At 39.7% G+C, this 16,137-nt stretch overlaps 1 protein-coding gene across 1 annotated transcript in view; it reads left to right on the top strand.

Annotated features, from left to right (window-relative positions):
* PEX5L (peroxisomal biogenesis factor 5-like) overlaps positions 1–5,510 on the top strand; it is a 102,681-nt gene extending 97,171 nt beyond the window's left edge. Inside the window, exon 13 of the mRNA XM_008568104.1 lies at positions 4,487–5,510. Within this exon, the coding sequence (XP_008566326.1) occupies positions 4,487–4,691 (205 nt within the window). The 3' untranslated portion in view covers positions 4,692–5,510. The remainder of the gene's footprint in view (positions 1–4,486) is intronic.
* The last annotated feature ends 10,627 nt before the right edge of the window (positions 5,511–16,137 follow it).

Below are 16,137 nucleotides of genomic sequence, written 5' to 3' on the forward strand. Positions count from 1 at the left end.
ACACCCCCAGGACCAACTCTGAGAAATATGAACAGTCCAATCTTTCATTTTCCACTTAAGGAAAAAATGAACCTTGGGGGCGTGGGCAAGGAGATCCTCAAAACTGCTTCGGAAGGTACCAGAACCAGTGTTTGGCAAAGCAAAACCAAGAATACAGGTTTTCTAAACCTATTGTTCCAATAAAATTAGTCAGGAAAAAGAGGAAAAAGAAAAAAAACGGGGGCTTATAGTTTGAATGCCTTTCCCATTCTCTCCTCACTCGTCATTATCATTCTGGTCTATCTCCTGTCTTTTCCCCATTGACAAGGACCGTAAATGACTTTTATTTCTTTAAGGTAATGAAAATATGGGTGATTATTTTTCCCCTTTCTTTTTCTATTTTTTCTATTATCTAAATAAAAAGGTATTACTTTCATAATTGAAAAAGAGAAAACTAAATGTTAGTTTTAAACCCCACAAAAAAGGTAAAATGTAAAAATGTGTCTCATTCTCGGAAAGAGCCAGGCTTTAATAGTCAGACAGCCTGAGTTCAAATCACAGCTTTGTCATTTACTAGTTTTGTGACTCTGAGCATTTAACTTTGAATCTCAATTTCTTCACTTGTAAAAAAGAGAAAGAGAGAGAGGTAATAATAACTATCTTCCAGGATTATTGTGCAGGTTAAATGTAATTGCCCGGCACAGGGCAGATGCTCAATACCTAATAGGCATTTATGATGATGATGATGATTATCACCATTATCATCAGTGTCCTTATTTCTATTACTTATTTATCTGAAGAATTGCTGTTTCTGAACTGCATTGTGCATTTTGCCATTGGCTAATATCGAAGCCTTAAAAAACAGTTGCTGCATTTATACTAAAAAAAAACTTACAAAGAACTTTAGTCACTGGATTCCACTGTGTCCTCTAAGAAAATTTTTCTCAGTTCAAAACCAGGAATAACAAGGTGACTCCTGAGCGACTGTTTAGTTTTATTCTATGGACACTGAAATGTGCCACTGCAGAGATGCTCTGCAGAAGCCCAGAGCTGACTCTGTGCCACCTCTCCACACATCACCTGTCTAAGGCCTGGTGATGTCCATTTTGTATACTAACTTCATTCCGGGGTTCATCTGATTTTCCTGACCTGGTTTTTTATTTACACCTTTTTTCTAGGTATGTTGTTTATATGTGTATTTATGAGACACCTTAGGTCCCTTTTTTGGAAATAGGGGAGTTGTAAATAAATACATGTGTACACATACAGATATGAATACATATACAGACATAGCAAATTCAATTAAAGGAGGCTTTTATAAAGCTCTTGGATGAGGTTTTCTTAATTGTAACTTCTTAGTATTGAAAATGGTATTTGAGGATTCAGTAGAATACTTTCTCAGCATTCACAGATGTAAAGTTCAGCGGGCAACAATTTGCAGGAGGTCATGAAGGTCCATGACAGGTAAAAATGGGCAACTTAGTTGAGGTGTGAATTTTAAATCCTTAAGCAGGAAGTCTCCTGCATAGGAGCAAGTCAATTTTAGGTTTGCCAGATAAAATACAGAATGCCCAGTTATATTTGAATTTCAGATAAACAGCAAATAAGTTTTCATTGTAAGTATTTCCCAAATATTGCATAGTATATGCTTGTACTAAAAATCATTCATTATTTATCTGAAATTCAAATTTAACTGTGCATCCTGTATTTCTGGTTGCTAAATCTGGCACCCCTAATCAATTGGCTGCTTTGGAACATCTCATCTGAGCTTTGTGGGTCTTTTATTGTCATGCCAGATATGGAAATCTTAAGAAGTGATAAACATTTTGTGTCTTTTCTTGAGGAAAAAAAGACCAGCAAGTGAGACACAAACCTTAAATGAATTCTGAAAACAAGTTTAACTTGAGGTGTTAAGTATATGCTTAGGAAATAACAGCTCTCAATAGAGATATATATATGGCTCAGATGAAAGCTGTGCAGATACTTTCCCATTCACAAAAGTCTTGGGACTACTCCCTCAAGAACTGCAGGTGTTTTGTGTATGTAGCTGTAACACTTGCTGTTTGTCATCTCACATCTTCTATAAAGAGTCAAAGACACGCCCTACCCTAGTACCATACGCAATTGAAATCAGGAGAGGCAAGTGAGGGAGTAAAACTTGGGTGTAGCTTCAAATGTTACAGCTTCGTCAACAGGAGCTCCGGAGCAGAACTTAGACAAGTGGATCTTAACCTTTTCAAAAACAAGGACCCCTTTTCAATGAAAAAATGAAATTTCATCCCCTTTGATAGTAATATTTTTAGTGTTAGCATAATGGGGGAAGTTTTTAAATAAATGGGAATTTAATTAATCATGACAATGTACACAATTTGAAATTATTCATACATGTATGTGTGAAACATTTGAAAACTATGCACACATATAGACAGACACTCTTCTGAGTCCTGCAGAAGGACTCTGAGTTCTTAAGTTGAGGAACAGGTTTAGACTATCTTCATGAAAAAAACCTGCATTTGTTTTGATGAAGTTTTGGGAACAGCCAGTGAATGAGGGAATTCCAAGATCTTCCTTCCCCTGGGGTTCTTACAGGTCTAGGATTATGAGAAGAAACCCAGAGACAACATCATAAGAGCTGCCACCTTGTAAAGACGGGGCCAGCAAGCCCTCTAAAGTAGACTCCCTACACTCATCTATTTATAAATCCTCTCTTCTTGCTCGATTGCAGGAAATCCAGAAGAGGAGGTTATTAGAACCCCCACTCCATTCTGTTACCCAGGTTGCTACCTACAATATAACCATTTCCCAACCGCCTTTTATTTTCAGGCAGATCTAACAATACAGATGAGCAAATGCTTAGATCATATGCATTAGAATCAAAAATCCAGCCTCACTTTTAAGGTTTCTTATCAGATGCTTGATAACTACCTTGCAGGATTAAATGAGATCAAGTGTGTGAAAGTTTTTGAGAAGAGTAAAGCCGATACAAGTTAACGTGGCATGATTATTTGTAGCAGGGATCAGTTTGTCAGATACATGATACAAGGTGGGGGTGATATGGGGTGCTGAAGAAGCACACCCAACAGGTCCACTTGGCACCCAAGCATAGCCGCGGACTAGAGGAGCTAGAAGGTCTTTGGACAGCATCTAACTCGGCTCTTCTCAAACTTTGTGTTCTCAGGATCCCTTCACACTTTTAACAGTTATTGAGAACCCAAAGGACTTTTGTTTTTGTGAGTTATAACTATCAATATTTACCATATTAGAGATTAAACTGAGAACATTTTTAAAGGTTTCTTTAAAAACAATAAAACATGTTACGTGTTAACATAAATAAAACATTTTAAAAAAATTAATTACATATTTTCTAAAACAAAAAGAATTTTAGTGAAAAGAGTGGCATTGTTTTACAATTTTGCAAACTTTTAAAAATATCTTGCTTACTAGAAGGTAGACTCTCAAGTCTATTTCTGCATTCAAGATGTTAGAGTAGCACACATCGTGTAGTCTCTGGAAGATTCCACTGTATGCATGGGAAAAAATGAAAGTGAAAAGGTCAACTAACATCTCAATTTTATTATTAAAATAATTTTTTTTTTTTTTTTGTCTTTTTCTGTGTCCGGCAACGGATCGCAACCCTCAGTTTTGCCCCCGTACCGGACCGGGGACCGGCAACAGGACTGCAACCCTCGGCATTGCCCCCGCGCCTCGCTCAGCCAGTGAGCGGGAACCGGTCCGTATGTGGGATCCGAACCCTCAGGCGGGAGCGCCGCCGCACTTCCCAAGCGGCGCACTATCCAGTGCGCCACCGGGCCGGCCCATTATTAAAATAATTTTGACCTCACTAATCCCCAGTTTTCCCCAGACCACACTTTGAGAACTATTGATCTTAATAATAGGAGCTTTCACGTAGATCGATTCAACTGCACCTCACAACAAGGCTTTAAAATGGCTTCTATTATCTGCTATCATTCAGTGAACTGAGCCTTGGAGGAGATAAGAAATTTGCCTAAGGCTGGCTAAGTGGGATTCAAGCCCAGGTGCTCTGATAATAAACTCAACTTCACCCGAGCCGCCTTGCATATTTCTATCACTAACAGGAAAAGTTAGACCGCTTCGTTTCTGAGTAGGGCCATGTTCCTTCTCTTAAACTCTAATTACAGAAATCACATCCACAAATGGATTAAGTCTTCATGTCATTCCTGGAGTAGGTAAAAATCAAATGCATTAATGAGTTATTTTTTGCCATTATTCTTCCTCTCCCATGTGATATTCCAAAAATAAAATTTGATTTTCTTTTTTCTTTCTGATTTTGCTATATTTAACAATGATTGTTCACAAAAGAGTAATGAGAGAATCGGAAAGTTGTTCATCTGATCATCCAAAACACCCCAGAGAGGTGATTTGGGATTTTAGACTAAAATAACTTAATCCACTGTTGCTGTTTTTTTAAGTTTGCCAACTCTGAAATTTGTTCTGTTTTAAAATGTCTGTTTTTCTATCCTCTTAGAGAAGCGGTCAGCAATTTTCTCACTGCCCTCAGTTTGCAAAGAAAGAGCAGGAATCAACAGCAAGTTCCTCATCCTGCAATCTCTGGAAATATCTGGTCTGCCCTCAGAATTGCACTGTCTCTGATGGATCAACCAGAACTCTTCCAGGCGGCTAATCTCGGTGACCTGGATGTCCTCCTTAGAGCTTTCAACTTGGATCCTTAAAGGAAAAGAAAAAAACAAAAATAATAATCCCTCATCTGTGTAATTGTACTGAGAAATGAAAAACTATTTTATTATGAATTTCAAAAAGGATAAATCAGATTTTCAAAAGGCCATGGTCATATAATCCAAGGGAATTAATTCCTACAGACAATGCCCAGTCTCTGTTCAGACACAAAAGCACAAAATGTTGTACGTAGAGTCAAGGTCGGGCTCAAAAGAAGAATTAAGATACTCAAGACAAACCAAGATAAAGGCTCAAAAGATGAATTAAGAGACTCAAGACAAGCCAAGATAAAGGAACTGTGTGAATACTCTTCACAAATTGCAAGCCACTGCAAAACACATCCTTTAGGTTTCTTGTTTCCAATTGCAGCTGATGACACATCCGAGGAACTTGCTCATGGGACACATGGAGAAAGCCATGTCTCAGATCAGGGAATTCTGACTATTTCTGAACTGTCCCCTGCACTTCTCCCTCTTGCAAGACTGAACACAGTTTGGGCCATTGGTGCATGCACATGTATTAACTCGATTAAAGACAGGCATTGCTTAAAACTGTTTCAATTTTAACTTTTACTGTAGCCCTTTGATTCCAGAGAGAGAGCTTTGCTGGCAAAAGCAGTTTTTGCACTAGAAATTTTTGCTGTTCCCAATCAAAACTTTTCTGGGATTGTATATATGCACTTTAATATCTTATTTATGCCTTGCTGGAGTTTTGTTTTGTTGCTCCAATTTTTAACGTGGGGGTGAAAGATTTGAGAACTCAGCCTTGTTAGATCAATGGACCAAATAAATTCCTGAAAATAGTTTTTCATAGTGTAGGGTTTTGAAGGAGTGTTTTTCTTAAAGCAAATATGACATAGGGTGTAAATACATCAAACATAGATCTTATTCACATGTTTTCTGGGACTGTATGAGTTTAAGTAAGAGACAAGATTACCGTCTCTATACATTCTCTGCAGTGAGAAAGTTCGATGATAATCGTGATTTCTATTGAGTTCAAATTAACTTGTGTCATATTTTACTGGCTTTCTAGCTGCCCTACACACCAATATTCCTTTTAAACTGTTAATTTTTTAAATTGTATTTCTTAAAAGTGATAACACATTTTCTCTTAAAAATTATGTGCTTTCTTAATTCTGTAATAATCTGCACTGTTCATCCCCTTGCATTCTAAGTGATAGAAGATCGGCATTTTCTAACTGAATCTCACTGAATTTCCATGGTTTTATATGAAAGATGCATGCCTCTTAGGCTCTTACTTTGAACATTTAGCAAGTATCAGGAATTTTCTGTTGGCAGTGATGTTTCAATTAGTTACATTTCACTTAGCCCTTCAGAGTGTTTTGTGTGTGTTTGGGGCATGGTGATTATTTTGAAAGATACATTTTTTAAAAAATTAGAAAAACTGTTTGGAAAATGCTAACCAAAATGTAATTTTATCAATGTCCATTTCTAGTAAGTTTTCCCATCTGTCTTCACCGTGTCTCCTTCCTTCCTCCAGAATCTTCCCCAAGGTAGTCTGATCCAAACATTTTTTTCATGTTCTTTGTTTAGTAATTCCACTCATGATTATAGTTACCAAAAAAGAAAAGAAAAGAAAGAAAGAAAGAAACAGAATTTGGGTCAAAATGGTTTAATTGATTGGGTGATTAGCTTCTACTGAGGGGAAAATGTGCCCACATGCTGAGAAATTGAACACTAAGTGCGGGTGTAAGTCCTCTTTTGTTATTTTTGAAGTCCCTGGGTTGTGAGGGGATTCAACATGAAAGCACATGTTCTTAAGGCTTATATATATAATCTATTCTAGTTTATAAAGTCAAAGAGTTGAGGGTACTGTGGGGGATGCCAGGGGGTTTTTTTTGTTTGTTTTTTGTTTTTATTGGTTATGCATATTCATGGCGAGCAGAGGAAATTGTCACCATTCGTGCCTAAGATGTGATGGCCAGATCTATACTGGCAGCATGCCCACTACCACAAATTGTGATTATACCCCCTGTCCCCCAACCAATTATCCCTGCAATTATCCACGACCCCCCCTCCCCATCCCCCTTTCCCCACTCTACTTTGTGTCCCTAGGTATGTTCTCTCCCTCTGCAAGTCCAACGCCCCACTGTGGTCTTTCTTTCCTTCCTTCTTTCTCTTAGCTCCCACTTATGAGTGAGTAAATACAGTATTTATCCCTCTGTGCTTTGCTTATTTCACTCAACATAAGTTTCTCCAAGCTCATACATGTTGTTGCAAATGGCAGAATTTCATTCTTTTTTATGGCTGAGTAGTATTTCATTGTATATATACACCACATTTTCCTTATCCAATCATCCATCAATGGACATTTAGGTTGGTCCCATATCTTGGCTATTGTGAACAGAGCTGTGATGAACATGGGAGTGCAAGTATCTCTTCAACAAGATGATTTCCATTCCTTTGGGTATATATCCAGAAGTGGGATTGCTGGATCATATGGAAGATCTATCTGTAGTTGTTTGAGAAACCTCCATACTGTTTTTCATAGTGGTTGTATTAATTTACAGTCCCACCAACAGTGTAGGAGTGTTCCCTTCTCTCCACATCCTGGCCGGCATTTGTTACTCTCTTTTTGATTATATACATACAGTCTAACTGTGGTGAGACGATATCTCAATGTGTTGGGGTTTTTTTTATTGAATCATAATTGATTATGCATATATCTGAGATTCAACCGCTTCTCAGCCTTTTGGCTAAGATCAAATGTAGTATCAATATGGTTTTAATTTGCATTTCCCTATGACTAGTGATATTGAGCATTTTTTTCACATACCTGTTGGCCATTTGTATGTCTTCCTTTGAAAAATGTCTGTTCAGTTCCTTTGCCCATTTTTTAATTGGGTTGTTTGGTTTTTTACTGTGTAATTGCTTGAGTTCCTTGTATATTATGGATATTAGTCCCTTGTCAGATGCATAGTTAGCAAAAATTTTCTCCCGTTCTGTTGGTTGTTGTTTCACTCTTGTGATTGTTTCCTTCACTGTGCAGAAGCTTTTTAGTTTGGTATAAGCCCATTTATTTTTTCTTTTGTTGCTTGTTCTTTTGGGCTCATGTTCATAAAGTCTGTGTGTGCCCAGACCTAGTTGCTGAAGTGTTTCACCTATATTTTCCCTTGGTAATTTTACAGTTTCAGGTCTTATTCTTAAGTCTTTAATCCATTTTGAGTTGATTTTAGTATATGGTGAGAGGTGCACAGGTTTGGATACTCATTGTCAAAGCTCACTTGGGCAAGCTGATGGCTCCTGCCAGGCAGCAGGAGGCAGAGGCCTTAAGGTATTCACTGCTGGGCAGTAGTGACAGCCCAGGCTTGGCCTACGCTTCCCCACAGTCTCAGCAGTAAAGTAAAGCTCAACAATATTTTCAAGAATGGTATTCTTTAGAATTTTAGAATCCTAGAAACTCAGTCTGGGAAGGACTCTTGGGGCCAGCCCCCACCCCATGGAAGCTGTCTACTTGAATATACCTGAAGAGCGGGATCCATTCCCCACCTGCTTCTTCCTTCTCTCAGCCTCTGTACATCACCGGACTGGCCAGCTGACTGGACTCCATCACAGTCCATTAAGAGCCTCTGAACAAAGGATTCAAAGCAAACTTCACAGCTGCTCTGATTGTGGCACCATTCCGTACTTTCAGCAGCAAGCGAATGCAGCCTGTAAGTAGTGTAAATGTGGGATAGTTTGGTTTAATTTGAGTGTTGCTAAGTGGTGGCAAATTTTGTGGCCCAAGTTTTATTTTGCTATTGGAATACAAAATAACTTCAAACTCCAAGGAGTTGTTTTAGAGGAGAGTAGACAATCTGCCATTCCCACCATTATTTGGCAATTTGCAGAGCATTTGTTAGGACTTTCTCCAGTATATCTAGCGTCCATCAGAACTAACGTTTTTTTACAGGCTGTTGCCTGTCAGGAAGTCCAGACCTATTGGCCAAGAGGAAAAGAGTTGCACTTTTCCATAAAATTTTTTTATAAAAATAAGTAAAAACCATTACTAAAAAGTGAAAGTTTATAGCAAGACTTTAGAACAGCCTTTTTTTGCACATACTGTATACACCTATTTTTTTAAGCGTATACTTTTTTTTTTAGGCAGAACTGTTTTTGGCATTATCTTCATGGCATGAAATTGTCATTAAAATTGTTCTTTTCATTTGAAAGGGTAGGTTGCCCTTGGTTCCCTTCTGAGGCACTCTGGAAGACTTTGATTTTCTTTTTCATGTATTAATGAGTAACAGCCTAAAGGCTCTCAGAGGATGGTACTCTTTTACTAGAAAGGCCACTCAGTTGCATAGAGGTAGCTTTTGGAGCTTGACTTCACCAGTAGATTGGATAAAAATGCAGAGAAAGCCAACGATCATATTTCAAAATATGTTGTGACTATTTCTAGTGAGCTATATCTATGTGCTGTTGTATTTTAAAGGTGAGGAGGAGGGGTGGGGAAGAGCAAGGGTGAGGATCCTCTTATTGGGCTAATCATATTGACTCTTCATTTCATTTTCTTTCTCCCAAGATCACTCCCCTTGACTCCTGAAAGGAAGGGTGATCTTTTCCATCAGGAAACTTCAATAACAAACTACGAATTGTGCTTTCTCAGCCAATCTGGATTTCTACTAGAACAGCAAATTAGGGAAAATATAACTGGGTAGGAATGTCCAGGACACACTTTCAGAGTTTTATGCCACTTTTCTCATTCTTTCATTTAAAGAGAACTATTAGGCCCATATCTGAATACTTGTGCAGATCAATCTTTGTGATATATTCCTGCTATACAGGCAAGACTTGAACACAATTATAGCTAGTCCCACTTAAAACGGAAGCTCCCAAACTCTTTACCATAAACTTTGTGAGTTCCTTGAGAATATAGAGAGAACAAGATGGTCATTTTGATTCCCTTCCTCATTTGCCCCTGAATCAGTTCCACAAGACTGGACTGCACTTTAAGCTGGTTGCCATAGTAGTAGTGATTGTTGTTTTATACCTTAAAATGCTTCTAGAAGCATTCTAGAAACTGGGTATTCTGAAGGCTTAATTCACATGCCATCTTTTGAGTCCTCTTAGACATTATTACACATGCACACACATGATTTCAACTTTGTAAGACAATTTCAAATATTCCCTATCACGATTTTACTGCAGATTTTCCCTGTCATCTCTATAGTTACAGGACTGGTTGAAATTAAACTGTTTTGAACTAAGAAGTATATCTTTTTAAAGAGTGTTCATAGATAAACTCTGGCATAAAGTTTGTAAAAAGGCAATTTTTAAAAAGTAAAACATATAACCTCAGGTACAAAAATATTGCATGCATTAGTACTTGCAAATCTGCCTACTCAAATATTAACCAAAGCATGCAAGATAACTTTACTGAATGTAAATTTACACGGTGCATGACTAAGTCTCATAGGTTAGCTTATTCCATGCTGCACAAGGAAGCATTTTCATGAACTTTGAGTTACACTTTTTCTATTTGCTTTTATTATCCTATCCTTGACATTGTTTTCATGCTGTCACACTGAACTTTACAGGCATTCACACATCCGGTTTGTGCAATGTTGCAGCAAGTGCCAAACAAATCCTCTGAGGAATCTAGTTACTTAGACATCCAAATACTTTTCTAAAAACCAGTTGAGGCACTACAGATTCAAAACTGAAACAAATCCCAGTATGTGAAGACTACTAAACTAAGTTATGTTGATTGCCTCAGCACATAAAGATTTGGGCTCTAAATTCATAATGCATTTGAAAATTTTTCTAAAAGCTTGGGACTAGGGGCCAGCCCGGTGGCGCACTGGATAAGTGCGCCGCTTGGGAAGCGCGGTGGCGCTCCCGCCCGAGGGTTTGGATCCCACATACCGACCAGTTCCCGCTCACTGGCTGAGCGAGGCGCGGGAGCAGCACCGAGGGTTGCGGTCCCGTTGCCGGTCCCCGGTCTTTGAAAATTTTTCTAAAAGCTTGGGACTAGGGGCCAGCCCGGTGGCGCACTGGATAAGTGCGCCGCTTGGGAAGCGCGGTGGCGCTCCCGCCCGAGGATTCGGATCCCACATACAGACCGGTTCCCGCTCACTGGCTGAGCGAGGCGCGGGAGCAACGCCGAGGGTTGCAATCCCGTTGCCGGTCCCTGGTCCGGTACAGGGGCGACACTGAGGGTTGCGATCCGTTGCCGGACACGGAAAAAGACAAAAGACAAAAAAAAAAAAAAAAAAGCTTGGGACTAAATTAGAAAAACTGACATTCTAAATAAGGTGGAGAGGTTGGGGTAATGTCAGGCACATGAAAATCATGATAAGGCATAGTGAACATGAGGCCTCAATTTCCACAAATGTCACATAGCAAGTATGTGGGGTTATCACGGCACAGTTCTGACACAGCCCTAGTTGTACGGTGGGTGAGCTACTTGGGCCCATATCCCTTGAGAAACCAGACTTCATCGATAAGTCTAAAAACACTGAAATTCAGAGGTGATGAAATGATTTCATAGTCACTCAGAACAACTCTGAAGTCCTCTCACTGCCCTGTTCTGGAGCCCTTATTTTATGAGAAGACCAAAAATGGAAAAGCAAAGCTCGGTACAACATTGAGGTCTTAAGTTAGTGACAGCATCATTACCAACTTTATACACTCCTGTGCCCCCTACCCCCACATGTACATGACCTCGAAGACAGAATTCCCCAAATACACAGCGAAGACCATTGTGTGGCAGCATTAAACAGTTAAGGGGAGAAAAAACAGAAAATTAAAGTGCGAAGTTTAGCAACCCTTATGGGTTATTTTGCCTTGAACAAAGTTTCCTCTACCTGCAGCCTCTGCAGAAATACCCAAATAACACACTCTGGAAATAAGTGCCCCAATCTCAGAACTGCATTCTCAGGACCTTCTCTACAAGAGAAAACTAACTTGCCATGTTGCAGAGTGTCACAGCAAAGCCCTAACAGGCTCAGTGGCACACTCTTAGAAACCTGCGCTCAGTATAATATTTAAATGAAAAAAAAAAAAAAGAGGAAGTTCTTTGCTCAACAATAAAAGTGTGTGTAGGGTTTGTTTTTGGTTGGTTGGGTTTTTTAGAAATTTCCTGGAGAAGGAAATGGTATGACAGAAAAGACTCAGAGGTATACAATACACACTCAACTAGGTAATTTGAGCATTTGGCATTTTTACTAAAATATGACAGTTTTGCATGGACACCACAAAAAGATGGTGCCATGTGGGAAATGTATTCTTGATTGACTTTGTTACCAGTAGCTATTGGAAATATAGCAAACCTAAATTTTTACCAACTTCCTTTCATTTTCCCCATACATCACCTAACCCCAACCTCCTTCAATTTTCATTGCCCAAATTTGTTTACATTGGTTGAGAAAAACCTGATTAATTTACTAAACTTTTTACAAACTATAACGAGCATTTGCTAACTATTTAGAGAAGACATTTCTATATATTTTGTATATCTATGAATATTGCATATCTAGTCTAATCTAAAAATGTTGTTTTGAGACGAATTGTTCTGTGATGCTTTCTCATCATGCTTGATAATGTTTAAAGTCTTGGAATTTCATTTTCAAGCTGAAATATATAACAAAAAAGAATTTAATTTTAATTGTTTACATTGAGTTTCTAAATTAATACCAACCCAAAGTAAGTGACCTGTAGTAAATTAATGGCAATGGGGGGGGTTAAAAGTTATTGGCATACTATGTGATATTGTATCTGTGATTTAGTAAGATAATATGTATTAATAGCACAACTTTCTGTTGGGTATTAAGCTTCATCTTAGTATTTCCCTGTGTTGCTCTTTGAAATAAAATGAATACCATAAAAATAACCTCTTATCATATTGATGTGCTTAATTTACTCAGTTGGCTTTTAATTTGCAAAGTACCAAGATTAAGGTAGTATTTTTATACTATTATTGGAAGCATGCCTTCCCTTTTTCACACTATTAAATTGTATTTATATTTGTGCAATTTTAAACTATGTTTTCAAATAAACTTTGTCTGAGGCTTCAAGGTCTTTTCAGGAATCTTTCAAAATGGGATTTGGGGATCAGAATTGCTTCAAATCAAATAGAATCCAATTTGTACTCCTGGTTAAAAGATCCTTCTATTGAAATCACTACATGTGATTCTGCATGAGTTATCTGGAAATCCAGAATGCATTTTTAGATATATAACAACACTTAAAATTTCCTTTGTTAATTTTTTAAGACTAAAATATTACTTAACTTAAAATTGAATTTTGTGATTTTTTTAGAATAAAGGTATTAAAATACATTTCAGCTGTAGGGTCTTTTTGGGGGGTCAGTCAGTCAACAAATATCTGAGCACTGACTATGTGCAGGCACTGTTCTAGGTGTGAGACACAGTGGTAAACAAAATCACACTTGGCCTTTGAAGAACTCAGATTTCTGGGACAGCAGACCTACAAATACCTTAATAGGAATGCCATGTGCTGTGAAGTGCTAAAACAAGGCAAATAAGGCATTATGAGAGTGAGTGGGTCTCCTTTCTCTAAAGGTAGTCAGGAAAGGTTTCTCTTAGGTGACATTTGGGCTAAGACTTGAACGACAAGAAAGAGCCAGCCAAGTGAGGTTGGGGACAGGTTCCTGGCAGAGCCAACAGCTAGCACTAGAGCCAAGGCAGGAAGGAGCATGCTGTGTATTCAGGAAGGAGGCCCGGGGTGGTGAGGGCTGTGAGTGGGACAGCGTAGGAGATGGCCTCAGGGTTGGACGTGGTGGGAAGCCTGCCTGGAGCAGGGTAAAGCACAGATCTTCCTCCAAGCAGAACAGGATGGAATTCAGACCAAAGTTTCCATGTTTCCCAAGTAAAGTCCTCGCGTTGGATTGGTGATGGAGGGAACCGCAGGCTCAGATGCAGCGGCTACAGCGGGAGACACTGGAGCACCTCTTCTCCCTCCTCACTGTCCCCTTTGAATGTGACGCAGAGCTCAACCTCTCTGGAAGTCCATGGTTTCCTCTATAAAATCAAGTTGTACTTATTTATTTCCTCCTTCACTGCTGTGCTGTATAAGGTAAAACTCCATCTATCTGGTGGTAAATTGAGGCTTCTCCCCTTCACTCAGATAACTCCGGCCTCTTTTGTATCTCCTACCTCTACTTTTTAAACATGAAATCCATTAATTTTCTGAAATAGCTGCTTCTCCATGTATATATAAAAGCAGCCCAAGATTTGAGGAGCTTTTTACATTTATTTACAAGCCTCCTTAAAGTAATGTCTTAATTACCCAGCACTTTAGGGCTCACAAAGGACTTACACTTCTTTCTTCTTACTTACATGCCATAACAAATAATGCTGCCTAGTAATCATCAGAAGTGCATCAGACTTTTGGGAATTGATGGCTAATTTTAGCATTTTGCCCTGTGGAACTAAACTACTGCTCTTCAGCAGGCCCCACACTTGAGTTCACTTACCTGAGTTTAGATGGGTGGAGACCAGGAAGTACGGCCTTCTCAGCCCTAGTTCTTTGAAAGGGAAACAGAAAGAAAGCTAACATCTACTGGAACCTGCCATGAGCCAGATTCCTAGGCTGGATGTTTCTACTCTGCCACATAATTGCAATGGGCACCCATGTCTCATGCTCTTGCCCAACTAATACTTTCATCCAGTCCATAATTAATATTACTGCAAATAATGAATATAATAGCAAAAACTGTACAAGATGGAAAAAATCTCTTCTAGATTAAAAACTGATTAAAGATCACAACTAATACTAAAAACTGCAAAAATTGACCCAGGAAAAACTAGGCTTGAGGGAACTAACCCAGGATGATAGCTAACATTACTCAGGGTAAAATTTGCTATTGATTAAAAATTTACTAAAGAACAAAATCTTCTTGACAAAATTCAGATTTGCAAAATCTGACCTGGGAAAGCTGGATCCAGTGGAAATAATGGCTGCAAAAGAGAATTTGCAATAGCAAAAGCTATAAGGACCAAAAACTAATGACTCAGCTTGTCCTCATAAAATTTACAGAACTGATACCAATTGAACTAATGTTATTAAAATAGATAGGAAAAATGTAAAAGCTTGAAAATAGTTCAATGGATAACTATATCACATCTTCTCTCTCCTCAAATCCCCAACCTCTCCAATCCTTGCTCTCAGCTGACGATCTTATTTCCTACTTCACTGTGAAAATTAAAGCAGGCAGGAGAGAAGGCCCAGGCCTCCCGGCCGCCACACTGCACCCTGGCCTCTGCCTTCCCCCATCGCTCTAGGTCCCCGCCTAGATCAGCTCCCTGGTGTGGCACCACATCCCATCACCTCTTGCCTGCTGGAGGACGTCAGATCGGCAATTCCCCCGTCTCTCCCACATCCTCAGTATTTTCTCTTTGACCATCCTATTTCTCACACTGAAGAACCTTTCCTTGACCCCCCTCCACTTCCCATCGGCCACCACTCACTTCTTTGCTTCCCTTTATAGCAAAACTCTCGAGACAGGTGCCTGCGTTCATCGTCTGCAACCCTCTCCTCCCATTCTTGCTTCACCTCTCTCCTTCCAGCACTCCTCCAAAGCTGTTCCCACAGAGGTCACACATGGCTTCCGAGTTGATCAGTCTCACAGTCAATTCTCAGTCCTTCTCATACTTAACCTATCACAGGTATCTGGCTGTGATCACTCCGCCTCCACAACACACGTCCTTCACTTGGCCTCCACTCTGGGCACCATCCTCTTGGTTTTCCTCCACCTTGGCAGCCGTTCCTCTCAGTGTCCTTGACTTCTTATACTGAAGTGGCCCAGGGCTCAGTCCCTGGACCTCTGCTCTTTCCTGTCTCTCTTCACTGGTGATCATATCCAGTCCTATTGCTCCAAATACCATCTAGATGCCAACAACTCCCAAATTTATATCTTCATTCCAGAACTCTCTTCCAAAATCCAGAATTGTATACCCAGCTTCCTTTTCCGCATAACCCACAGAGGTCTAATAGGCATTTCAAACTCAGCGCATCCCAGACTGGATTCCCAATCACCTTTCTCCACCACCATCACCCCAGTCCTGCCAAGCCTTCCTTATCTTAGTTGATTGTAACCACATTCTCAGTTGCTCAGGACAAAAACTTTGCAGTCAGCCTCATCCACTCTCATTCCCTCACACTCCACATCCTAAGCATCAGGAAATCCTGCTGGTCTTACCCTCAGATGTTTCCGGAATCTGAGTATCCTCACTGCCTCCACTGCTGCCGCCCCACCTAAGCCATCGTCCTCTCACCTTGGTTAGCACGGTAGCCCTTACTCCTCTCCTTGCCCTCCACCATCTAGTGTAAACAAAGAACTTCTGAAACCTGTCAGAAGGGGGCCGATGGTCTGTTCAGGACCCTGCAATGGCTCCCTATTGCCCTCTAGAGTCAAGCCTTTCCAATGGCCTCCCAGGCCCGGGCGACACGGCCCCTCTCAGACCTCCTCTCCCACTAC

This window comes from Galeopterus variegatus, unplaced genomic scaffold (genome assembly GCF_000696425.1).
Source record: "Galeopterus variegatus unplaced genomic scaffold, G_variegatus-3.0.2 Scaffold374, whole genome shotgun sequence".
NCBI classification, from domain to species: domain Eukaryota; kingdom Metazoa; phylum Chordata; class Mammalia; order Dermoptera; family Cynocephalidae; genus Galeopterus; species Galeopterus variegatus.